The sequence below is a fragment of the Pinus tabuliformis genome, chromosome 3_2 (genome assembly GCF_031772625.1).
Source record: "Pinus tabuliformis cultivar Carrire ecotype Pingquan chromosome 3_2, CPIR1, whole genome shotgun sequence".
Taxonomy (NCBI): Eukaryota; Viridiplantae; Streptophyta; class Pinopsida; order Pinales; family Pinaceae; genus Pinus; species Pinus tabuliformis.
Window position 1 is genome coordinate 1,256,467,466 of NC_142302.1, and position 27,242 is coordinate 1,256,494,707.

The 27,242-nt window shown below is 37.9% G+C and overlaps 1 protein-coding gene across 1 annotated transcript in view; it reads right to left on the reverse strand.

Moving 5' to 3' along the window:
* CHIP (carboxyl terminus of HSC70-interacting protein) overlaps positions 1-27,242 on the reverse strand; it is a 113,107-nt gene that overhangs the window by 68,984 nt on the left and 16,881 nt on the right. Inside the window, exon 4 of the mRNA XM_089417891.1 lies at positions 5,341-5,412. Coding sequence (XP_089274017.1) covers positions 5,341-5,412 — 72 coding nt within the window. The remainder of the gene's footprint in view (positions 1-5,340; positions 5,413-27,242) is intronic.

Below are 27,242 nucleotides of genomic sequence, written 5' to 3' on the forward strand. Positions count from 1 at the left end.
TATTTTGGCTTCCCGCCTTCAGAATTCACACTTTTTCCAATACAAGAGATATCGAACTTCTTGTGAGAGAGTATGTTCCAAATGAATTCGACTTGCTTGTATTTATAAGCTCCATGTGAGGTCGAATTAGGGTCCTTAGGCCGACTTGATGTGGAGGATACATAAATTATATTTGACTCAATACTTAACCTTTTTACATGATTCAAAAGCCCAAGAAGGGTCTCTTTAAAAATACAATGACTCTATTGACTCAAAATAAATCCTAGAAGTCCTCAATGGGGATTTTGACCTAAAACATGGTGACCCAAGCATGAAACCCATGCTTTAATAAGTCACAATAATAATAATAATAATAATTTTCTTTATTCTTTTGACAAGTACATTACAAGATGACTCAAATACATTAAATGAAGACCGAACCTAATTACATTTTCCAACACCTCTTATCTAGGGACTTGTCCAAGCTCCCTCTTAACATAGGGACTTGCTTCCAGCAGCTTTCTGCTCTTTGGCGGAGATCATGGTACTATCAGTGGCTTGGGGGCACCTTCTTTCGATGTCATGAATTTCATCTTCTTCATTATGGGACCTTCATCTTTCGTAGGGCACTAGCCATCCATCACTTTCCTTCACGAACCATATCAATCATCTCATCCTTCTCTTCATCAAAAAGTGATCTTCCAATCCACACCTGGCTTTTCTTAATACAAAACTACCTCTTCCAAGTCATGTTTCCTTTAGGATCTTTCATCCAACCACATGAGTGCTAGTTGTAGGTGACATCTACAACTCTCTTTTGATAGCCCTGTATCTACCCATCCAGATGTCGTTCAAAAATGAACATCTAATCAAAGTTACCTTTTGTGATGGCCTTTCATCATGACATCTTGCTTGCTTGCAATATCTACATCCTGCATATTTATAAACACATCTCCAACACTTTCAATGTCAAGGGTCTCCATTCTTTATAGACCTTATCAGGGTCTTCATACCTTCTATGGAGATGTCATGTCTAATTCTTCTAGTCATTGGATGTTGATTTCCTTTTCTTATGTGACCATAGTTGCATCTTTCACGATCTCTTCTTTCTTTCTTCACATATTGCTCCACCAAAAACTTTCATACAAGGTTCTGTCATTTTTATCAACTACCTCATATTCTATATTAGGACATATTATGTTGATTTCATCTTGTCAATATGTGAATCATGCCTTCATGCATCTTTCCAAAGGAAGATATCCCTTTTCTTTGATCATGCTCATGAGGTAGAGCATTTACCCATACTGTCTGCAACTATATGATGACATGACTTAATCTATTAAACATATACATACCTCTTTTCTCCTTTTGGTCATTTAGACTTCCTTCGACAACTTCCTTTCCTTGATTGAAAGTACTTCAACCATCTTGACATGTTGCACTCCTTTGTCACCATACCATCATCCTTCTAAACAATGGATTCCACACAAGGTGAAATGATCAGCAAGACACTTGCTTCTTCCAAGAGAGGTGAACCTTCTAATGAATATTCCAACAAAGGATCTTTGATTATCCTTATCCTACAAATACTCCTTCCTAATGATGATGTATGATGATTTCTTTTTACCATGCTAGATTACTTTCTTTCAACCATATAAACTATCTATCAATGTAGTTACCAAGAGCTTCTTCCCATTTTTATGATGACTGCTACATTCACATAGACTTCTACTTCAATGATCTTTCAAGCTTCTATAAGGATGTCACAAGCTATTGCTTCAATCATATGCTTCTAATATGATGCCATCTCCTAATATGATGCATCCTATCATTCTTAAAATGTTTTTACCATGATAGCTATCTTTCATGAAAACTGAAAAAAAGAACACAGTGAAAGAAAGTATCTTAGTCGTAGTAGAGATCTCTTACTTGCTCCTTTGATTTCTTCTTCTGAGGTTCTTCCAATTCTTCGTTGATATGGGTTTCATTCCTTTTCTTGTTGTCCTTCTTGAGTTTAGGACAATTTCTCTTGTAGTGCCCATATTCCTGACAGCCATAACATTGGATCTTTGACATATTGATCTTCTTCTTTTTCTGAGGACCAAACTTCCCAAACTTTCCTTTTCTCTTAGCCATCGCAATAAATGCTTGAACTTATTGGCTTGGTCCTACGTCACTTGTTGCTTTTAATCTGGTTTCTTCAATTTTTCACAATGACCAGAGTTCATTGCATGGGGTGGCTTCCTTCTTTCCATAGATGCTTGATATGAAGTTGCCCCATTCATCAGGTAGTGCATTGAGCACCACAGTGGTCATTTCTTTATCAGACATTATTTCTCCCAACTCTTGCAATCGATCTCGTATTTCTGATACTCTCATAAAGTATGAGGCTATTCCTTCTTCCTTTGATATCTTCATCTTGTAGAGCTCGGTTCTCAATGATATTACTTCTCCTACAGTACTTACAGAGAATAGCTCTACCAGTTTGTCATAGATGTCTTTTGACTTTTCCAATTTCGCTACATATGGAATGAGAGAATCCTTGATTGATTCTATAAGGATTATTTGAGCCCTTATTTCCCCCTTCATGTATTTTGTTAGAGCTTGAGCTTCTTCTTTTGGCAGTTCGACAATTAAACCCTTAACATGATCAATGACTTCATTTTCTATGAGGATCAAATCTGTCCTCTTTTTCTATGATAGTTTGTTGACCCAACCAGTTTGTTGCTTTCCTTGCAAAATGAAGTCATTTTGATAGCAGATTCAGACATAAATATAGAGATACTTACTTGTCAAGTGAAGATGCTTCCTAATGGTGATATCTTCAACTTGATGCCTTTTTTGAAAAGATGTCTTCTTGAAGATGTCTTTCTTCAAAAGTAATCCTTCAAAGAAAGGGAGATCACCTTGATTCTTTGATGATGATGATAATGCCTCTTCTTGCTTCCCTTGGATGTAGAGACTTCAAGATGCTTCAATGTGTAGTCCTTCTTTGAGTGGAGGTAGGGTCCTTGAGATCTTCTTTGTGTGAGCTTCTTAAGAATGCTTCAAGTGTAGAACCTTTCTTTGAATGAGCTAGGGTTTTGAGGTCTTCTTCTCTTTGAGATGTGATGATCCTTGAAATATGATGAATGGTCCTCCTTGATGATCCTTAGATTGTTTTGGTCCTTAAGTATCCCTTCTTGATGGTTCGATGTCCTCTTTGATACCTTGACCTTTCTTGATACTCCTTTTGATGGTCCTTCTTCAAGTTGCCTTTCCTTGATGTAGTCACCTTAGCTCTGATACCATGTTGAGAAATCAAGGGCGGCTAGATTAGGTGATTTCTCTTACTTTGGTAACTTCTTGTGATGTGTTTTTACTTAACTTAATTAGCTTCTTTTTCTGATTATATTTGTTGTTATTTTCATTAAACAGCGACCAAACCATAAAGAACAATAAGGCAAGAGGACACAAGATGTAGGCGATCATCTAGGGCCAAAACCTCTCCACTTGAGAGGAAAACCCACAAGAATTCTTCTCTTCTTATAGAACTTCAATTGACGAATTCCAAGACCTATGACCCTTGACCAAGACCCTCCAAGACCAAGTCAAATCCTTCCTTCTTGATGAACTTTCCTTCCAACAATTCCTTGGCAACTTCTGTAATTTTGACCTCCAACAAATTCTTCTGCAACTTCAACCCCTAGCAGAATCTTCTGCAACTTCGACCCCCCAGCAGAACCTTTTGCAACTTCGACCTCCAATAAATTCTTCTGCAAAAACCCAAGCCTTAGCACATGTGGAGATTATGATGGTTTCTTCCACCTTTCCTCTTCGGTTGAGTTGATTCTCTCTCCTAGAGAACTTGGCTTGCAAAGTGTCCTTGGTGATGCCCTAACTCGACTTCGACAACTCGGCCTCTTATGCTGCAATAATTGCACTAATCCTTTCGCAAGTGTGGAGAGAAGTAGCCCAAAACCAATCCAAAAATCTCATCCTTTTCTTCGCACCTTTCTCTCTCTTGTGATCAAACTTTAGTGAATGAGTTGAGTGCCTAAAGTGAGGTCGAAATCTCACTTATATATAGGCCTTCTGCTAGGTCAAATTGCACCCTTTAGGCCGACTTGTCCACTTGTGTAGGCCGACTTGATCTTTGCAACATGACGAGGTCTTGGAGGGTCTTTTGACTTGATTTTGACTCAAATAAATTCCTTTTACAATATGTAACATGCCCAAGAAGGGTCTTTCATACATGACAATGACTCTCTTGACTTGTAGACTCAATGATAAACCCTAGAAGCTCTCAATGGGAGCTTGACCTATAAAATAAATTTCCTTGAGCATGAAACCCATGCCTCAAGAATAACAATAATAAATTTATTTTTCTCATTACATCAAATACATAGAATCATGAATACATATGTCATTATGAAGACCAAACCTAGTTACATATTTCAACACTTGTAAGCCTAGATATTCCTTTGTTGATCTACATCTTAAAGCCCTGCGTTACATATGCCTCTTTTAGGGCTTCGTATATTATACACTAATCCTATACTAGATCTCCAAAGTGCACCGAACAGCAGAATGGTGAGACCCCAAGTTTCTCCTCGGCCTACCCCCTAAGAAGCCAAATGATATTATCAAGACCAGTTTGGCAATACCAATCTGTACATCAAGCTACACAATCTCAGAGCGTTAGAGAGATCATCTCCAAATGAATTCAAAGTAGAGCACTTCTCGCCTGTTAGAGTACTTCCTAGACCCTGAGATCCATTTCGAGTTTCCTTCTTTTGACCTCAAATCCTAGGAGAATCCCTCATATATTACTCTCGCTCTCTCTCTCTCGATAGGTTCCTGAGATGTATAAAGTTTAAACACACCTTTCTAATAGTGTTTTTACATATGATTTGAGGATATACTTATGTAGGTTTCTTTCTTTATATTCTTTTCAGCATTTCTAATAGTTGTGCTTGCGCTCCCACATTGTATTCATACTAGTTGTACTCTTCAGTCTCATTGACTTGCTTTTGTGGTCATTCGTCGAACATTAATATAAATATTTTATCTTATATCATCTATCTCTCAAAATACATTTTCATAAGAAAATTGACAGTTTGTCATGAGAGGCATACTATGTATATAGCTTGCTCAAGTTCCCTGAACTTTTTTGAGTTACTGATTTAACATAACTCTTTACCATGCTTTTACAAGAAAAGGAGATAATTATGCCCAGTTACATATTTCACAATAGAACACCAATCCTCAACAACACTATATAGAATCATTATAAAAAGAAGCGATAAAATATAATGAACTCTTCAAACAATATAAGTACTTCACATATAAATATATTTGAAAATTGATATGCACTCTTACCTTTTCAAGCTGTTTTAAACCATCTGCATATTGCTTTTGCTGAAGCAATGCAAGACCTAACATGTAATGAGCCTGGAAAACAATTAAAAATAGTTAAGTAAAAATGCCTTTGCGTATATTGTAACACTTCCAAGTACCAAAAATATTAAATTTAGGTTAGACAGTCTCTAATGACAGCCTTCAATCAGTTTATGCAGCTAACATCTTTTCAACAACTGACAACAATTAAAACCATGAATATAATTTTCTATTTCTACACATTTTTTGTATAATATCTTAAGCTTGTCATCCTATTACTTTGGAAACTACTGTTGCTTGGAAACACATTTCTAGTTATTATTGAAAATAAGAAAGTTTTTCCCATTATCTTTTCAAGCTAAAAATATCACTTGCACCTTGTCCCCTACTGGCATTTCAACCTATTAAGGTGTCCAATGTTGAATAATAAGAGACAATGGGAACCAGAAAACATATAACATTAGATATGATACATAGAAATCTAGAGGTAATGATAAACAAGACCCAAAAAAATCTAGGTTTGTAATACGATTATACGACTGTAATGAAAGTATAATGCAAAAAAGCATGACAATATTAAAAAAATTGCATGAACTTCCAAATGCCAAAATGTAGTCAATATGACAACTAAACAAACATATCAACATACACAGAGGTTCTTTTTACATCTATTTTCAAGCTAGTCACTGTATCTATATGTACTAAATCCACAAAAAATGCACATCTAGATCCAGAAATTCATTTTTAAAAGCTAGAAATGGCTTAGAAAATAAAATAATGCTAAGCATGATGTTTACAGAATAAATACAGCCATTCAATAATCCACACGCTTTATATCGGCAACTTCTTTTAAATTTTATGTAAATCAGCAATCCCTAGAATATGTCATGAATAAGAAAATTGCATATAACAATTTAACCAAACATTTTATTAATACATTCCTAAAAAGACACATGATGCTAGATTATTTGTCAACATCCCACTTGAAGAGTTGTCAAAAAATATTTTATAACTATCATCATTAGTAACAATTATGTCCACTTGTGAAGAAGCGTAGTTATGCTACTTATTCTCCCCCTCAATGTCTTATCGAAGACAAAAATTAAAAAATTAAAAGGTCATAGCACAAGCTAAAAAATACAATGGATTGTCCAAATTCCTAGCTATTCTTGCGTTGCAAAATTTACCATGAATATGATTTATGGTTTACGAAACATTTCTGAAGATAAAAGTTTATGTGGGGAATGTATGCTTGGTAAATTTAAACAGCACAGGAATAAATTTGCAAAAGGCTAATGGAGAGTTCAAAACAAGTTGGAATTGTTTTACAGTGACTATTGTCATCATATGAAATCTAATTCTAAAAGTGGAGCAAACTACTATCGCAACTTCATTGATGGGATGACAAGAAAAGGGATGGCTGGAATATAATTTCCTGAGGCAGCAACGGCAAGTAAAGGGCAACAGATTGGGTTGTCTAAGGCAGCAAAGGGCAGTGGACTGTCTGATGCAGCGGGGGGTTGGTTTCTAGTCTCCTGCAATAGCGAACTGACATAAGGCAAAGTTCAGGTCAGCAAGTGGCCTAATGGGCCATGCTCATGTCTAAGGTTGTGGCAGGTGGAAGGATGAGGCAGCGAGCGTCTAAGGAGTGAGTTCAGGGTGCCAGGTTACCGGTGTGATTTTGTGGCAGCAGATCAGCACAAGGCCAAGACAGGGTCATAAGAGTGCTGCTTGTTCAACCAGGGTGGTTCTGGGTCTAAGCAGTAAACTGGAGGATTATAGCAGTAAGCTGAGCAGTATTAGTTAATCAAGGGTTAGGGCAATTTGTGTCCCCAGCTATTGATGCATACAGTTTTGTAAGTCTAGAAACTACGCGTGTGTTGATATCTCTATTAGGAAATTGTGGATCTTTTTACTGCAAAATTGATGAAGTACTGCAACACCATTATAAAATATAATTTTGCCATGTGTTTATTGAAACCCTAACTCAGAATTTCATCCCAACAGTAATCTCTCTAAGAGGGATATTACAATGATATCAAAGTTGTGCATCCTACCAGCCTGTGAGTATAGGATTCCTAGATGTTTCCAGAGGATAGGGGGAATGTCACAGTCAAAAAAAGAAGGGTCACAACAATTATACAGATTCAATCATGGCAGACAGGGAAGAACAGCCACCAGAAATTAACCCCATGGACGTCCTGGGCGGGCTATCAAAAGGACAGCAGCAGATGGCTCAAGAGATGGCACAAGGGCACCAGCAGATGGCACAACGCCTTACCCAAATTTTGGCAAATCTGAATAATACAAAAAACAATGGTGCTAATGGAGGTACCGCAGTCAGGCAGAGGGAAGCAACAACCATAATAATGTTCCTTTTAACATCCCAACACAATTAGCATAGGGGCAACCAGTGTTAGAACTCCTAGACCTTTATTACCCCAGTTTTTGGATTGACAGTGCACACGAAACCATGGGCCACTAAAACAAAACGAAGAATTTCCATAATATTTCCCAGTGTATACGTCACTAGGAGACGATGTTCGAGCAACTATGAGCTTTACAAAATTCGGTAACATTAAGTATAGAAATAGGCCCAGGAATCATAATAGGGGCACACAGCAGAATTTTGATCTACTGCACAAGGTTGAGACACTGACCATCCCATCCTTTGACGGGCCATCAAAATACTCGACAAGGTCTTGGGTACAAAAGTTTGACACTTATTTCCAACTTAACCCGATGTTGGAAGCAAAGCCCGTCAAATTTGCCACCCTGCATATGGAAGGAGAAGCTCATGAAGGGTGGTACCACAGATTGATCACCCTAGGACATTCCAGCATTACTTCTTACGTGGACTTCACACAAAGGTTGATAGGCCAGTTTGATAGGAAAGATCAAGAGATACACTTCAGGGACTTTGCACAACTCAAGCAGACCAAAACACCAGATGCCTACATTTCAAAATTTCAACTAGTTGTTATGGTGACAGACATATATGAATAGAGGTTGATCATGTTCTTCACAGAACGTTTAGCCAAACAACTGCGTGGTTGAGTCAAGGCCTTCAAACCCACCACCTTACAAGATGCCATCACAAGGACATGAGACATGGAGGATGCAGATCCGAAGGCCAAATTTCCATCCAAACCACTCATCACTTAGAAGAACATAGTTTGTTGATAGGTGGTTGTCATTGATGTCAACCCAAGCAGCACCAGGAGCTACCCCGATCTTCCATGGCAAATTTGACATGGCAATTCATGGAATCTTGTGTCAAGATCCTTCTAGATAGATTCTCCTCGACGAGATGTTTCCGTTGATATATGGTACGCCTCGTGGTTCATCCTGGTTTGAGAAGAAATTGAGGTTGAAGTTGAAGACCCAGTTTTGTCGGCTAAAGCCCCAGAAGGTAGAGATATGACACCTTATTCACCAACAGTTGTCAATATATGACAGGGATTCTCACCGTAATCTCACAATGTATAAGTTGAATAACTTCAAGATCCAAAGGTAGTAAACCAATCATTGACTTCACACTCGGGTAGGACCATATGCACTAAGCCAATCATTGATTTCAAAATTTTAGTGGAATTGAAAATTTTTCTAGATAAATATTAATAAGCGTTAGTAATTAATTAAATTAAGGGTAATTATGAAAGCATCATCTTAGGAAGCATTTTAAATTAATTCTATCCCATAAAAAGTATCCCTCCTACCTTAACAAATACTATCTCTTCCCATAAGGCTCACGGCCTCCCTTCCTTAGCACACAGACATAAATAAAATTAATATTTTAATATGTTAATTCCTATTCCCTCTCTAATATCTAACGGTTACCTATAAAGCCCTTTCCTAAACCTTAACAGTAATCCTTGTAATCTATAAAAAGAAGCTTTGTCTTGCCTAATTGTGATGGAAGAAAAACGAATGACTTTGTGAAAATTATCTATCTGAACTTTTTGGTCACCCTACAGGAGTATTAACGCAGGTATCTTAAGGGATAGGGTTTGGTAACTTTGATTTGCTTGGAGATTCGATTTATTGCAGGGTATGTTTGTTATGAGCAGCGAAGGATTAAAAGACTCCTCAAGGCATATTTAGGATGGTCTTCAAGGGTTTCGGACCTGTAACAAGATATTTTGTTTAAGGCATGAGCACAGTCAATTTTTGGAGCGAACCTACAGCCAAGACTAGAGACTCGGACCTGTAATTTGACTTGAAAATTTGTCACAAAAATTCTATATTTGTTGACTGTCAAGGAAAGCGAAGTCATTTGGAGCATGTTGTAAGCAGCCATGATGCAAGTCTAATTACAGATTTTTACAACAGCAAAGGTTATCCTGCAAAAAGGAGCGAAGGAAGGATAACAAGCCAGTTAACAAATCTATTTACAGTCTTCAACAAATGGACTACAAGGAACAGCACACCTAAAGGTCTCAGCACTTAGGAAATTGCATTATTTCAGGACAGTGAGGGTATCCAAAGGTTGTTTCAGGTCTTGGTCTTCCACAGGTCCTCATTGAAATACATGTGAACTTCTGCAAGCAAATATTCGTGGCACTAGTCTCCAATTTCGGTAAGTTGTGTTGCATACAATTTGTGTTCAAGTTGTATTTGAAACAAGTCTCAGTTCATGTCTTGCATCAGGACAATTCTTTTGAGCCTCGTATTTAAAATTCAAGGTTTGTACATATTTAAATTCCTTTCATTGTGTACTTTAATGACTGTTGTTATATTAAATTGAGGACTGCACAGTAGTGTGTAGTAGGCTAGTTTTGAGTTAAGCTGCAGTTGAATTAGTACTGTAAGTTGTGTTCAGTTTGATAGCTATTGTAAGTTCTGTCCTAAGTGTGTCTAGACTGCCTTGTCATCATTGTGTCTAAGGCTTATAGCTACAGTCTTCATTGGTGTCTAGTCCTGCTTAGAATCTAGGTCAGTGTCGTGGTCTGTTTTGGTTAAGAACTAGTTGAATAAGAAGAGTGTAGGCTGCTGCAACAAGTCAAGAACAAAAGGGACATACTCAAAACACAAGCACATCTCAGGTACGTATTGTAATGATTTAATTTTGTACTTTCACTATTATGTACTTACATGTGTATTGCAAACAAGGTAAGTTGAAGGGTATTTTGTTTTTGTTTGGGATTGGATCTCGTTTGGGAAAATTTGCATGCAGGTAAAAGAAGACTCAAGACATCCAAGAAGACATTCAAGAATTTGAAGAGACAAATCATCATCTCTTGAAGGAAGCATTACAATGAGATGATTCTTAAAGACAGAACAGCTATCTTGTCACATCATCAACAGCTATCCATGTATTAAGAAGCAGTGTAAAATTCAAGAGTCAAACCAATGTAACTGGGCCATTATCTCTGGTATGAGAGCCCATATTTGTAAAAGAGTCAAATTGCCTAAGAATTGTAAAAGGCATTGTTGGGAAAGTCAGTTTTATTGTCAAAGTATGTCGGGATAAAGGGTTTGGTCCTAGTGTTATTTATTATGTATTGAACATCATTGTAACGTGGATCATTGTCCCTTGTACAGGAGTCCACATCTTTTTCTATTTTGTCTTTTAGGGTGGTAGGGTGGTGCTAGGCAGGTGAATGAAGTCACCTACAGGTTGGGGCCTGTAAACACTTCAGGGTGGTATGGTGGTGCTAGGGCGAGTTGAGGCTCGCTAGGGTGTTGGGGCATCCATTCAACTCACTGCTGATAAAACCAGGGCATTGGGGCGTCCTTCCAGTGGGCACTGGAGAAGAATGTTTTTCTAGAGTTCTAGGAAGTTGTAGCTTTCTTTTCAGTTGGGGCTGAAGATTAAAGAACTTATTAGAAAAGCATTCTTTGGTTTGTGACCCGGAGGGGATTTTCCACCTGAAAATATTTTGCCATTGTCTCTATTTTTGCATTATTGTTTATTGCTCTTACTGAATAATAATAATAATTGAAGATTAACTAATGCTCTGAAAAGATTAATAAAGTGCTAATTGCTAAGAAATACTAATTCACCCCCCCCCCCTCAACATTTCCAACAGAGTTAAGAGGCCATTTCATAGGGAGTGGACCGTGAGGAAGCTAAAGCAAATGAGAGGCATTGTACGTAGATTATGGGTGGTACTATCACCAATCTTTCTGGAGTCCCTAGATACAACACCTTCAAGATCAATGGGGTCATACAGGGGCAACGAGTCACAACCTTGACCATTAGTGAGGAAACTCACAACTTCATTGATGCATCCTTGGTGACAAAGAGGGCATTTCCACAGAAGATTTTGAGGGTTTTAACATTAGGGTGTCAAATGGATACAACATGACATGCATACAGAGGCTTCCACGCTTGAACGTGACATTGGGAAATTACACATTCACTGACGACTTCTATGTATTGCATCTTGCAAACACCAATGTTGGATTGGGGGTACAATGGTTATACTCACTGGGGAAGTTCTCGATGAACTACCAAGTAATGGAGATGGAATTTAGGGCCTCAAATGGCAATAAGGTAGTGTTGCGGGGTATGTCCAATGGCGCTCCCCGAACTACATCAGCTAAAAGAATGGAGGTTATGCTCAGGCATGGAGATATAGCTTGCGCAGCAAAATGTCTAATTACAAGTCAAAAGTCGTCAAATAGTAGCCAATGGTATCAAGTAGATATTCAATTATTGTTGAATAAGCATGACTAGGTCTTTGAAGAGATCCCCCTACGAAGACCCCTTGATAGGGGTTTTAAGCACACCATAGAGATAGAGGAGGGAGCCAAACCAGTGATCACCACACCTTACAGTCATTCGAATAAATTCAAGGATGAGGTAGAAAAGGCCATCAAAGAACTGCTAACCATAGGCCACATCAAACCTAGTTCGAGTCCATTTGCTTCATCAATGTTAGTTTTTGTAACATCGGATGTGTTCTAGCCACGAAAATTTGTGGAAAGGCTCGAATGAATGACTTCTCCAAAACCTAGAAATTGTTTTTGGAAATTCCACCCAAAAGTGTCTCAATTAGATTATTAACCAATTTTTTAATTATTTCCTAAGTCTAAACTTAGGGAATATGGTTAATTAATCAGTATTAATTGAGTGTGGTGAGAATCATCTAGAAACTCACACGGATCGACAGGGAATAAATCTGGGCCATCGATTATGTTTTAATCTTGACCATTGGTGCTCCAACATAAGATTATAAGAAGAAGTCGATGGCTAGATGGAGAATACACCAGTATAGACACTCAGTTGCCCCGACAGATCGATTTTCTCAGTAGCTGAAGTTCAGCAAGAGAAGATAGAGCCAGAGGGTGAGTTGCAGGAGAGAGAGAGAGAGGGCGTCAGCAGTAGTCTAAGGGTGCAGGATAAATTCTGGAAGGGTCAGCATGAGAGAGGACGTATTTCATCAGTGCATTGCACAGTGACTACGCAGAGGATGACGCAGTGAGACCAATGTAAGGGCAAAGGGGCCATTTCGAGGTCGGAGAATCATTGTGGAGAGTGAGAAATTTAATACTAAATTTCTCTCAGTGTTTCTTTCTCTATTTTTGTTGTCCAATATCTTGTAAATGAAGTACTGCTGAAGAATAAGAAAGAAACCCTCATCTATTGCACTGGTTTTCCCACATTGGGTTTTTCCGGGGGACAATTGTCCAAAAATAATTGTGTTAATATGCTTATATGTGTGCTAGCATTTCTCTAATTTTCCTTGCATTTATTTTTCCTCAATATTTAATTTGTGAAGGCTGCAGTGTATTTATTTCAATATTTGTTGTAAGAAACTGCAAATAATTTGTTTAATTTATTTAACAAATAGAAGAGATAATATCAGTTACTGTAGTAGGATTCCAGAGTTCGGAATTTTCACAATCAGTAGTTTTGGTGAAGAAAAAGGATGGTACCTAGAGGATGTGCATTGACTATCGAGCCTTCAACAAGAATACCATCATAAACAAGTACCCCATTCCTAGGATTGATGAACTGCTAGATGAGTTGCATGGAGGAGTGTATTTCTCGAAGATTAATCTTTGATCGGGTTATCATCAAATCTGAGTCTGAGAGCAAGCTGTGCATAAGACAGCCTTCAGGTGACACTATAGACATTTTCAATTTTTGGTCATGCCATTTGGATTAACCAATGCACCTGCCACCTTCCAATCATGCATGAATAACATCTTCAACAAACAGTTGAGGAAGTTCTTATTGGTATTCTTTGATGGCCTCCTCATATACAGCAAAACATGGGAGAAGCATTTGGGACATTTAGATGAGATTTTGGGTATTATGAAAGAGCAGTCACTTTATGACAAGGAATCAAAGTGTGAGTTCAGGACGACCGAGATTCTTTATTTGAGTTCCTGCCCATTGTTGGCACTTCCTGACTTCAGCCAAGCCTTCGTATTAGAATGTGATGATTCGGGTGAAGGGATAGCAGCTGTGTTGACGCAAAATAAACACCCGATAGCCTTCGAAAGTTGAAAACTCAAAGATCCAAAGAAGCTCTATTCCATCTACGACAAAGAGATGCTCACCATGATGCATGCTTTGGCGAAGTTCAAATAGTACTTGGTAGGGGGCAGGTTTGTGGTCATGACAGATCCCAACAGCTTATGGCACTTCCAAGAACAAAGGGACCTGAATGAAAGACAGCAGAAATGGGTAAGTAAGATTCAAGCCCATGATATGATATCAAGTACATGAAGGGAAAGAAGAATGTTGTGGTTAATGCACGTTTGCTTGTGAGTTAATGGACGATCATATCTATGATGATAGGAACATAATAGTAGATGGGCCCTGGGGTCATCTTCTATAAATAATTTTCTTTGGTCCCTAAATCCACAGTCAAAGAAGATCTTGAAGGTCACACATGACACAGCACTAGCAAGGCACCAGGGGTTCTTCAAAACTTAAGGGAAAATCAGAGATAATTCTCCTGGAAGGGCCTCAAGCATTATGTGTTGTGGCACATAAGGGAATGCATGACTTGTTAGCAGAACAAGCTCGAGCATACTCATACAGGATTGCTACAGCGCTTGCCAATTCCAGATAACAAATGGGAGGGCATATCCATGGACTTTATCATGGGTCTACCCAAGTCACATGGCAAGGATTGCATCTAAGTGATATTTGAAAGGTTGACCAAGCTCACACATTTCTTTGCGACTCCAGTAGATTATGAAGCAGCACAAGTGGCAGAGTTGTTCTTCAAGGAGGTGTTTAGACTCCACGAGCTACCAACAAGTTTATCAGTGCATTTTGGCAAGAGTTGTTCAGATTGCTGGGCACGGAATTGACCCCTAGTACCAGTTATCACCCGCAAACAAATGGCTAGAGAAAGATTGTGAATAAGTGGGTTGAGGGGTATCTGTGTAACTATGTGTCAGGACAACAAAGGGCATCGATCAAATGGTTACATATCGAGGAGCATTGCTACAACAGCACTTGCCATATATCCATTGGGATGACCCCATTCAGGCCACTATATGGGTACAATGCTCCATCATTTGTCGATTTGGCATTTTGAGATAGCAAGGCTCCAAAAGCCAAATATTGGATACAGAAAAGTCGCGACATCCTTTAGGTCCTTAAAACGCCCAGAACCAGTAGAAGATATATGCGAACAAGCATAGAGTAGAGCATAGCTTTGAGGTAGGAGTAGTTTTCATAAAATTGTAGCCATATAGACAGTCTTCAATCAACAAAAGTGGTGCAGCAAAACTAAAACCACATTTTTATGGGCCTTACAAAATAATCAAACGAATTGGTGAAGTAGCTTATGAGCTGGAATTGTCAGAGGAGAGCACAATCCACAATTTCTTCCATGTATCATACCTCAAGAAGGCAATGGGTCAACTAGTTACTAATTCAGTTGAGCTACCCCCTTTGGACGAGGGGGGTAGTTAGTATTGATTCTAGAAGCTAAAATGGTTGTCCGAGAGAGGAGATTGAGGGGAAGGATGATCTCAAAATACCTTATCAGGTGGAAATATTTTCCCAAGGAGCATGCCACGTGGGAAGGAGAACAAATCTTGCAACACCCTAGTTCGCAGTTGCATGAGAACAAGCAATGTCTAGGACTATAATGTCCTCTTCGAGTTAATTGCCCAAGGAAGGACATAGTAGCCTATCTAACCCCATAGGCTATAGTCATTTCAAAAGGGAAAGTTATTAATTAATGTTACATGCCCAGTAGTTAAATATTTTCAGTTGTAGCAACCCTGCAACCCTAGTCACCAGATTCAGCGAATTTCAATGATTAAATTCGAAATTCGGCGAATTTTAAGCAGAAATGAATATATTCGTTCGAGTTCGCCGAATTTTATGGCGAACTCGAATTTCAAGGCGAATTCGATTTTTTTCCGAACAAAATTGTTTGAAGTTCGATGAAATTCACTTGATGTTCGATGAAATTCATTTCGGTTCGTTTTTTTCTCGCGTTTTAGCCCGCGGGTTTTATTGCTCGTCGGTTTCATTGTTTGGTTGTGCGAACGTCGAAGGGTTTCATTTCATTGCGGTCCAGACTCCAAACTCACCGCAAACAGTCCAGTCTACAATTGATAAATAAATTGCTTTCTTTGAGCGATCTTTCATACTCGAATTTCAGTTTTGTCTCTATCAGAATTCTTTAGGTTGTATGTCTGATTTATCATTTTCTTTTATGTGGTCATAAATTGTAAGAAATGTCCCAAAGTCACAATTATTTTGAAGATTCATAAGGCAAGAATTTACACGTCTTTATATTGAGGCTTTTAATTCTAATCTCCATTGACAAAAGCAAGGGCCTAGTTATTAACGGAGAGTTTCTTTTTTAAATTTTTTTGTGCCTGAACATTTTGTGTCGATACATAATACATTGCTTCATTTTTCCTTGATTTTACCGGGGTTCCAACTTCCAATGTATTCTCATGCAATCATCATGCAATATTTTGGAATGTGAGTTGAATTTAAAACACCTTTTGCCAATCATTTTTTAATGGTACTTAAATCAATTTAATACAATTTTTACCTCCAGATGAAGCAGGGAAGATTGCATGGCATCTAGAGGCTGCAGCCTGCAGCCTGCAGGTGACATGTCTGAGTGGAAAATGCTCATATCGTATAATTTGGCCACAACTGCAAATTTAGGAGCATAAGCCCATGCATGATGCAGCAGATCCAGAAATTTTGAAATGTGAAATAGGATGTTTGCTGCCATACCATTTCTCATATGGAGTCTAGCCTCTGTTCTCTTGCTAAAGCCTAAGCCAAAAATTTATTTGAATTTGACTTTAAATTGATTATATATATATATATATATATATATACATTTTTTTTTCGAATTTCTATATGTCGAATTTTATCGACAAAATTTTAGTTGCCGAACTTTATTCGAATTTCATGGTCGTCGAACTCGAACTCGAACTCGAACCTGGTGACTAAGGATACAATTAAGGGAAGTGCTTCAAAAATGAAAAATCTTATGATTTATCAATTAGTAAATACCATTTCACTTTGATGATCAATTTAGAAATTAGCACTTTGAGCACAATTTAATATATTATAATGAGATTAGCTTATGTCAATGACTAATGAAGCAAGTTAAAATTAATCAATGAAGCAATGTCAATTGGATCTATGGCAAGATAGAACAATTTAAATGGAGATACCAATTAGCAAATTAGATCAAATTATTGAAATGCAAATTAAACTAAATAGCTAGTGAAACCACCAAATAGTTAGATCAAGGTAGAAGATAAGTGATTACAAAAATATGAGATGCAATGAACTAATAACTACAAAATGAGCAAGTTAGCAATGAGATCTAATAGCTACATTAGTAAGTTAGTGATTAAATAGAGATCCTCCTACCAAAGGAGGAGGTGGGATACCATGGGGAAGAGACCACAAGCTCCCTCAAGGAAAAACTTCTTTTATTAAAATTACGAAGAGAATCCTCTTAGACAAGACTGAGGGTTTTAAAACCCCAAGGAGGATTTATAAAATGGAGTTTTTAACATCCTTCCTTAAGATACCAATGAGAGAAAATTCTTATAACGATTTTACAAAATTTATAATGAGAAAATTTCTCCAAAAAGGGAATCGATTTTCCTAAAAATGAAATTCGCTCCAACAAATTAATGACCAAGCTCTAGGAGGAAAATTATGCAAGGGATGAAAGAGAAACCTTGTCGCTAGGAAATGGAAGCCTCAAAATATTAAATATTAAATTCCAAAATCTCAAAATGCTTGATCTCTTCAAAATTGAACTTGAATAATTCTCAAAAAAAATCCCTCAAATCTTCTAAAGATTCTTGCTCATGAAAAAAAAGAGGAATTTCCCTTGTGCTTGTGGCTAAGGAGAAAATGGCTCGAAGATTTAAGACAGCTTCCACAAAAATATTTTCCCAACCTCAAGCGAGCTCTTCTTCCAAAATCAAAATTTGAATCTCACCTCAAAAAAAATTATTTAAACCCTTGAGAGGAATTCGCTTGAGAGAAAAGGGGAGATCTTTCCCAAGCCTGCACCTTGGAGAGATAGGCCTCAAAATGCAAATGGCCTCCCAAAAATTTCGATCAAGTTTTGAGGATGGATCTCTTCAAAGAAAATCAAAAATGAACAGCCCTAGAACCCTTGTCGTCTAGGATTGAAAGGAAAGTCTGCAAAATGGAGGGGTTTTATCCACGAGCAAGGTGATCTTTAACTTCCAAAAATTTGTTTCCTTAATTTCCAAAGCATCCACCTGCAAAAATTTAATTCAAGACAATTTTCCAAGCCCAAAACCTCATCCCTCAACTAGATATGTGCACACATTAAGCAAGAAAATCCCAATATATAGATATAAAAGAAATAAAATTTATATACAAGAGGGTTTAGTAATATTTACAAAAATTAGAAATTTGCTAACTAAAAGAGTGTGAGTACAACTTCGCTCTTGGGTACAAAAAATACAAGCTCTAAGTAGCTAGATCTGACAATTAAAATGCATAAATAAATAAATTTGAAGAATATATTATTAGATGGCCAAGAAAACCCTTCAAAATATTCTTATGATAGGTCTTTGAGACAGATCTAAGTGGGTTCTTCCACCTCTATGCCTTGAGACTTGATTGGTTCAACCGAAAAGATCCCCAAACACTCAAGATCTTATTCATAAAAAAGATTTCTACATGCTTCCGAAATATTTTGTCAAACCCAATTGGGATTAGATAGTAAAATGAAAAGGAAGACTGGGGGTTCAACCGAAAACCCACTAGCGCTTCCATGTCTAGAGTATTTCTCTAATCCAAATATCAATGTAAGATAACTATACACCAATAAATTCAAATAACAAATGGAAATAACAATTTATAGCACTAGTACAACATTAAGCATAGAGAATTGGAAAAGTATTACCATAGTTATGGAGGAATAACACCACAAAAATTTTACCCCAAAGACATTCTTTTATTAACTCAAAAAAAAAATTTAGTACAAAGCAGAGCTTCAGTAGCCAAGAGCTTGATTACAACTTGTGTTGATCATACAATAAGGAGCTTAGAGCCTCTTTAAATAGAAAATTAGAGATAGAGATCCCTCTCCAAGTGAAAATAGCTAGATCCAAGGAGGCAACGGGTAGGTCCAAGCCAAAAAATTTTGATCCCTTGATGAGTTGCACAGATCTCTAGGAGGGTAAATGTTTGCCTTGAAAGAGATGTTGGATTGACCCAAAACTTTGATCCCGAATTGGTTTGGACCACTACAATATTTTCTTTATTTTTCTCAAGAAACTCTCATTCAAAATAACTATCTTGGACCATTCCTCAAAAAACTCGATTTTGTTAGGTCATTGACTTCTTTTCTAGACCCATGGCTCCTCCTCATCAACATCTCCAACTGCAAATGTAGTATTGGTAGCACTAGCAGGATGTGCAACAACTGGACGTTGAGATAGACAAGATATGTGCTTCCGTCGTGGTTGAGCAGAGGAAGCGCCTGCAACTGGAGGACTTGGGGCTGGGCCTGAGGCTGGTACAAGTGGATCTACATTCAACTGAACATCTTCTTGAAGTGATGCCACTGCCTGTAAATCCAAATCAAGATCCTCATCAGAATCAAACTCTGTTGGATGACTCTCCACTACCCGATCTGATGTTGCATCAATATCTTCCAACACAATGGGATCTGAATCAAGGCTTTTGTTTAGCAATTGGTTGTGTCTGAGCCGCAGGTTGTATTGGACATACACTAGATCATTTAACCATTTTTTATCCAAATGGTTTCTCTTCTTCGTGTGAATCCTCTCAAAGACAAACCAATTGCGCTCACACCCGGTAACACTGCAAGTTTGACTCAAAATACGAATTGCAAACTTCTGCAATTGAGGACAATGGCTACCAAAAGCCTCCCACCATTGTGCTGCAAAAAACATAGTAGTGTAATGAGTTAGCTCAAGTTTCAACTTTCAACAAATTATATCCAACTTTCAAATTATAAACAATTTAACAAAATAAGTATTAAGAATTTGAAATTGAAATTTTTGCTTACCTGGCTCATCTGCTTCCCTTGCAATATTTGCTAGGTTCTTGCCAAAGGTACCTGTGGCTTTGCTGAAGGTTGTGATCTGTAGATTTATCTCCCGCTGATCACACTCCAATGGGATCATGCGATCAATGCAGTCAATCAATCCATATGTAACCTCCCCACTCAAAGCTCCTACCGCCATAGCTTTATAATGATACCGTGGGTTCAAATAATACCCAGTTGCATGTATAGGGCAATGAAGTTGATTGTTCCATCTTTCATCAGTGATTGCCCAAATGGGCCCATACTTAGCCACTCTATCCTTGTATGCCCTCTTTATTTGCTCCTTTGCTTGATCCATAACCTCATAAATGAAGCCCATAGCCAATCTTTCCCCATCCACCAACCGTAACACCTTAACCAGTGGCTCAGCAACCTTCACAATCTCTGCTGCCTTTCTCCAAAATATTTCTTCATTAACTTTCTTTTTCAATTCTTTGCCTTCCTATTTGAGAGACCACTGGCTTTGATTCCATTCATCACTGGAAAATATCTTTTGCAAGTTTCTATGTTGTGAAAGCATAGATTGCAATGTCAAAAAATGAGTTGCAAATCTAGTGATGGTAGGCCTAATAATATCCCTACCCCCTGTGTGTTTCCTCATCAGCTAAGTTGCAGGAAACGTTGGAGAAGGGTCTGTTTCCGGCCGGAAACGAGGAAACTCATATCGTACGGCCTGGAAACGCGTTTCCGGCCGTATTGGCCCGTTTCTCGAGGAGGAAACGTGGCCAGTACGGCCAGAAACGCGTTTCCAGGCTGTACGACGGAGTTTCCTCTTCTAATTTGACTTTTTCTTGTATTTTTTTTTATTTTTTCGCTTCTAATTTTTTATTGGGCAACTAAAATATCTTCTGGATGCCTCTCAAGTTACAAAAAAGAGGATTTTTTTGAGTGGGGCAGCCTAATGTTCAAGCCTATGGCCCTAGTGTTGATATGCAATTCATGGTAATGTTAAATTCTTAAAATAAAAGTGACATTCTCCTTTATTTTTCATTTTCATCTGTTTACTTAAATTTTTAACATTACCATGAAATGACTCAGAATGTTTGAGAGTGGTTTCACCTTCATTGGATTTCATATGGAGAAAGTAGAATTTTAGATCTCACTCAAAATCCAGCAGACTTATCTGTTTTTCAGGATTTCAGGATTGGGGGGATTGCAATGTTTCCATTGGATTTTGTCATGTACTAGGGTATGGAACTTGTATTTAATCAAGAGAACCAAGCCCTCTATGCAAGGGAGACTCCCAATAATCAAGAGCACGTAGGATACTAGGGTATGGAACTTGTATTTAATCAAGAGCACTAAGGTCGTTCGACTATGTAGGAGGAGACTCCCAATCAAGCACGAGACAAGAAATTAGAAATTTCTCATGGCTGATTTTGGATATTGCTATTTTCATTATGTGATCATTCATCGAATCATGAGTAAATATGATGTAAATTTAGAGACTTATAGTTTATGCATTGACAATTGACAATTTAATCATAATGTAATAAATTAAAATGTATCATATATGCTTTATGATTGCACATATTTCTTAAATGTCCTAATACATACATACATACATACATATATATATATATATATATATATTGCGTTTCCCTGTTTCCAAAATTTGGGGGGGTCACGTTTCGTACCTGTGCCCGTTTCGGAAACTCGTACCTGTTTCCCCGTTTCGTGCAACTTAGCTCATCAGACTCAAAATCCATGAATGGTTGTAGATAAATTTTGTTATGCTTTTCGCATGATCTACAGTGTTTTTGACCCAATCTAATTTGCCAATATCCTCAAGCATGAGGTCTATGCAATGTGCAGCACATGGGGTCCAAAAGATGGCTTTGTGCTTTTCCTCTAACAGTTTACCAGCAAGAACATAATTAGAGGCATTATCTGTGATGACTTGAACAACATTAGCCACCCCCACCTCAACAACCTCAGCCAATAGCTAAAACAACAATTGTCCATCTTTCACCCTATTAGATGCATCAACTGATTTTAGAAACAAGGTTCCCTGTGGGCAGAAGATAAGAAAATTTATGATGGTATGGTTCCTTTGATCAATCCATCCATTTGACATGATGGTACATCATGTTTTTGCCCATGAATTTTTTAAAATCTTTCAAATACTCATTAATGGAGGAAATTTCTTTCTGCAAACGATACCCCCTTATCTCATGCATAGTAGGGCAGGGCCTTTGCAGCCTTTTCCAGCAACAAATATGGCATGAAACATAGGTTCAGCATCACATCACCATCTACATATGTAATCACAAGCAATCTCCCTCAATTCTTTCTTCCAATGGTCATCTAAAGTGGGCTACAAAGTTCTACTAGCTTCAAGACCATGTGCATCTGATGGAGAGGAGAGTGTGACAGTGAAATAACTTTTGATATTCATATCACCCTTCTTTTTCATTTTATCCTTACCATTTTCTTGAATAGACTCCAAAGAGGGAGGAACATAGCGGAAGGGGTTGGATGCATCAATACAAGGGATAGAAGAAAAACCCTCAAAATCAAAATGGGGGTTGGTAGCCATCATTTTTTGTATACTCCTCTTCCTCCCAATTTCATCCTCTATTTCTTTTTGCCTGGCTTTTTCTTCTTGAAACTTCTCAAAGGTAATGTAACAACTCCTTTCTAATCTCCCCAATTTGTGGTGATTCACATGGAGTAATTTGGCCTCTAATCCCTGCCAAGTGTTGTTTCAGCCTATTAATGCCCCTAGGACAATCCTTAATTTTTCTATGGCAAAATTTGTAATGCATTTGACTATCAACCAGTTCAGCATATGCCCAAGCAGCATCTTTCACTCTAGGAGCCATTTTTTGACTTGGAAATGAAAGGAAAAATTCTGAAAATGAAAACAAAAAAAAATAGCATTGCTTCAATATTCATTTCTTTCACAAAAAAACACTCTTTTCAATTTCTAGATTTACACAAAAAAAAAAAAAACAAAAATAGATTTTTAGAAGTGAAAAAAAAAACCTCTAGGCACAAACTGCCTCCTCAAAGTTGCTCTAACAAACCAACTCCTCAATGCTGCTCCAATGGCTACCCAAGAAGCTCCTCACTCTTGCTCCAATGCTTGCCCAAGACTCCTCACTACTGCTCCAAAAACAAGCTCCACAACTCTTCACAAACTCCTCACAAATTCTCACTCAAGTGCAATGAGATGGCTATGAGGTAATGAGAAGGGTTGGGTAGGTTTTATAGGGTTTGGGAGAGGGAAATGGACCCCAAAGAACCCAAAGGTGATGCAGGAGCATCAAGGCCAATTTTCATTTTTTATAAAGGGGGTGTGACATTTTAATTGTTTTATTAATTAATTTGGTAATTTTTAATAAAATAGGAGATAAATTATAAAAGTGAGGATTTTGTAAATATTCTTTTATTAATTAAAAGGATATGAGAGAAAATAGAATTAGGTAGAAAATTTAGGTAGTAGGGATGCTATGTACGAGACTTAGTTGAGTCCACACCTAAAATGAATTTAAATTAGATTTAGTTGAGGATTAGGTGGAGAGATTTTTGGAATGAATTAAATTCATTATTTATGTATAAATATGAGTGGTTTTTGTGAGAAGGTAGAATAGAATAGAGAGGAGAGGTGAGGCTTGGACAACCAAAGTTTGTAAGCCTCTGGGCATTTGTAAAGGGCCATCGATTTGAAAATCTGGTCATGAACTAAGAGGTTTTTGAAATTGTTACATTTGGTTTTATTGATGAAGAATTTTGGTTTTAGAATTCCTGTGTGAATTGTATATTGTGTGATTGATAAATTAGTCTTGAGCTTGATTGGATCGATGCCATTGAAGTTGTTGAGACTGTATACATAGCTGAAAGGTATATCATTTGTTGTATCGATCATTGGAATGATTGATTTCATATAAGAAAGATCAAATCGAACTTCAATTACGAGATCTAAGTTAAAGAAATTGTGTTGAGTACATAGCTGTGTAATTTTCAGTGAGTCTGCGCAAACACCAAGTTCAACAGTGAAGCGATGGATGAATCGATGGTTTAAACCTCTGTTGCCGGAGTAATTGATTTATTGTTGAATGTCAATGCCCAGTGCAAATTTGAGTCTACATTCTCTGTGTAGGGATGGTTTCTTGAATTCTATTTGATATTGTATAATCTTGAATGACTGACATACGTGAAAGGGCGTAGAGCTCGTTTTGAGCACTGTCTATTTTGAGCAGATCAAACAGTGAACCGATTGATGCAGCTGGTGGTCGATATCAACGTGGAGGAGCAACAATAAACAATTCAGTGGAAATTGAGTCGAACAGTGAGAACGTTGTGGGTGGAGTGTACGCAGGAGTAACTACTGTGTAAATCGATTCTTTACAGTACGTGTCTCATATGCAAACTATGCAATTACACAAACGCTGGCGTAGAGTACCGGTCTATAAACAAAGGGTAATGTTGTTTTAAAACCCAGTTTGATTATCAAATCAAAGGCGTCGTGGTAGCAATCAATTGCAGATTCTCTGTATATTTGTTCTGCGTGTAAGAAGTTGGAACAGAATTGTGATAAATTGCCAAGTCCACATGCGGCGTAGAGGCGGAATGGTAAGTGCGTGGTTCAATTGTTGTTAGCATTCGATTTTTAACCATAGCCTGAGTTGGTAATTGCCATAGTGAAAACCGATGTGTGGAAGCATTCGTCAAACCTGAATAGATGAAAGGTGAATTATGGATTTGCATAAGCGTTGGCTCAAATGGAATTTGATGTTGCATAGTTATTCCAATAGTCAACGTGTAATGTTGTGTGGGCGATGTTCTTTTAAATGATATGCATTTGGCATAATTTGTTCAAATCGAACTCTTAAGCAGATGGTGGATTGCATAAATTGGGAATCCATGGTTATTGAAATGTAATTCACAAGGTTGAAACATTTTCATTCCATGATATGCATTGAGGGGTTTAATCACATGAAAAGGTGATAGTTGAGGGTATGGTTTCTTTCGCATGAGTTAATTGAATGTTGGGTTTTAATAAAGAACCTTGTGTATTTAAGTATGGTTTCCATAAACCATAAAAGTTGAAACAGATGTTATTAGCTTCCGCTTATGAGAGTATGGTTTTTGTGAACATATGTTGAAGAGCTTCCATGTGCAATATGATAGTTTGTGAAATTGCTCGGACATTGAAGAATTATTTGGGCGATTATTCGAGATGCATTTTGTATATGCATGAGAATGGAGAGATTCTGGGTTTTGCAGGGTTTTTCCTGCGTCAAAAGGCATATAAGAATGGGCTTTGGGGTCCCCAAAAAATCAAACAGCAAAAAAAAATCCACTTTTCGGCCGCGCCCACCGAGTTGGCCAAGTTAGCTCGAGCTCGATCGAGCCGACCGGGTTGTTACCGAGCCAGCCAAGTCGATAACCGACTCGGCCAGCTCGGCAACAACCTGGCCAGCCGAACCGAGCTGGCCACCGAGCCGACCCGACCAGGCTTTGACTCGGTCTGGCTCGGTCGTTTCGTAGTCGTTTCGGCCGAATTTTAAAACAGTGGTAAGCACTGGAACCCCCGTAACAGTTTCCTTGAGCATCCTTAATGCCCCATGATATAAGTGCTCCATTCTTCTATGCCACAGTTCATTGAAGTCTTTTTCTCCACTGACATTATTGCTTATCAGTGCCATAGGAGACTCGAACTGCAACTTGTATACCCTGTTGCTTCGAGTTCGAATCTGGGCCCTATTTTTCCACTTAGGATGCTTGACATATACTTTGTTACCGATGAAGTACACATCATATCTGTTATCTTGTAATTGAGATACAAAAATCAAATTCATTCCCATACCTACCACATGTATTACGTAAGTAGCCCAAAGACTATCTCCTGTTGTTGTTTGGATTTTGGAATGTAACGGTTCCCTTTCCTACTGGGATGCATTTCGTCCTGTTACCCATTGTGATTTGGAAGTTCATTTGTTCCTCTTGATAGCTTGAGAAATATTCTCTTTCTCCAGTCATATGAGTTGAAGCCTCACTATCAATGTACCAATTCTCAGCTGATGCAAAACTCGATAAACAAGCAAATTCCTCTTCCAGCCTGGAAGCTAATTCGTAAATATTATGATCCCTATTGTTCTCCATGCTCTTTTTCTCTGCTCCATCTTACCTGAACCTCGCTCCGATACCATGTGAAAATTTTGCTACAGTGATTGATTTATTTCTCCTACTTATTTACAATAATAAGTTATTTACGAATGCTTCAATAAATAAAAAAATAAATTCAGCTGCAGACTTCACAATTTAAGAACTGAAAATTAAATAGGCAAGAGAAACAACAACATACGAACAATCACATTGACACACTTGTTTTTGGACAATCGTCCACGGAAAAACCCAATGCGGGAAAACCAATGCAGCAGATCTGAGGGTTTCTATTATTGGCAGTAAATTTCTGAATAAAATCTAGATGCCCTAGAATGGCAATCCACTCAGAGAAGAAAACTGATAGATAAATAGTGAGAATTTTCTCACGCTGAACCTGGAGATTTTACATTGGCCCCAGCCCCTGGATGACCCACTACGCAATCTCTGCGTGAGCCTATGCAGTCACTATGTGGCTTCTGCGTGGAGACTCCCTCTAACTGCGTCACCCTAGCTATTGTTGGTTCTGCTACTGAGAAATCGAGATTTCTCCTGCCCATCACCCACAGTGATTCCCGACATTGATCTCTGGCATCTGCTATCCCCCAGCAAATTTGCGTCAACCTCCTCCAGTTACTGCGTTGTCCCTCCTTGGCACTGCACTGGCTCTTTTGATCCTTCATCATCTTCTTTGAAGTATATTCACTGGGACTGGAAATCACTTCCTTCCAGTACTGTCTCTGATCCTCACTGCTTGATCACTTGTTCGAATTCCTTAGCAAACCCTGCCCGAGGAATATCGAACTAATTGATCAACTCTCTGTGTTACAAATGAACCCCAAGCCTCCTTATGTGTTTCTTGTTGAGATATCAACGATCGAGATTAAGTCTCTAATCAACGGCTAAGATTAAATCATGACTTGATCCGCTTTCTAGAACATTCTCACCCATATTTTAATTAATACTCATTAATATTTTAATTTTTCTAAGTTTAGACTAAGGAACCCCATTAAAAATATTAATTATTTTAATAAAAATACAATCCGGGTGGAATTTCACCAAACGGTTTCTTAAATCTTTAGAACTCATGTGTCTTAGCCTCTCCACCAATTTTCATGGCTAGAGCACATCCAATGCTACCAAAAACTAACATTGAAATGTCGTAAACACTGTTTTATTTACTTAATAATAGAGTTTAAAGGAAGCTTTAACTCAAAAAAAGGTTTGACTGTTGTGCTATATAGTCGA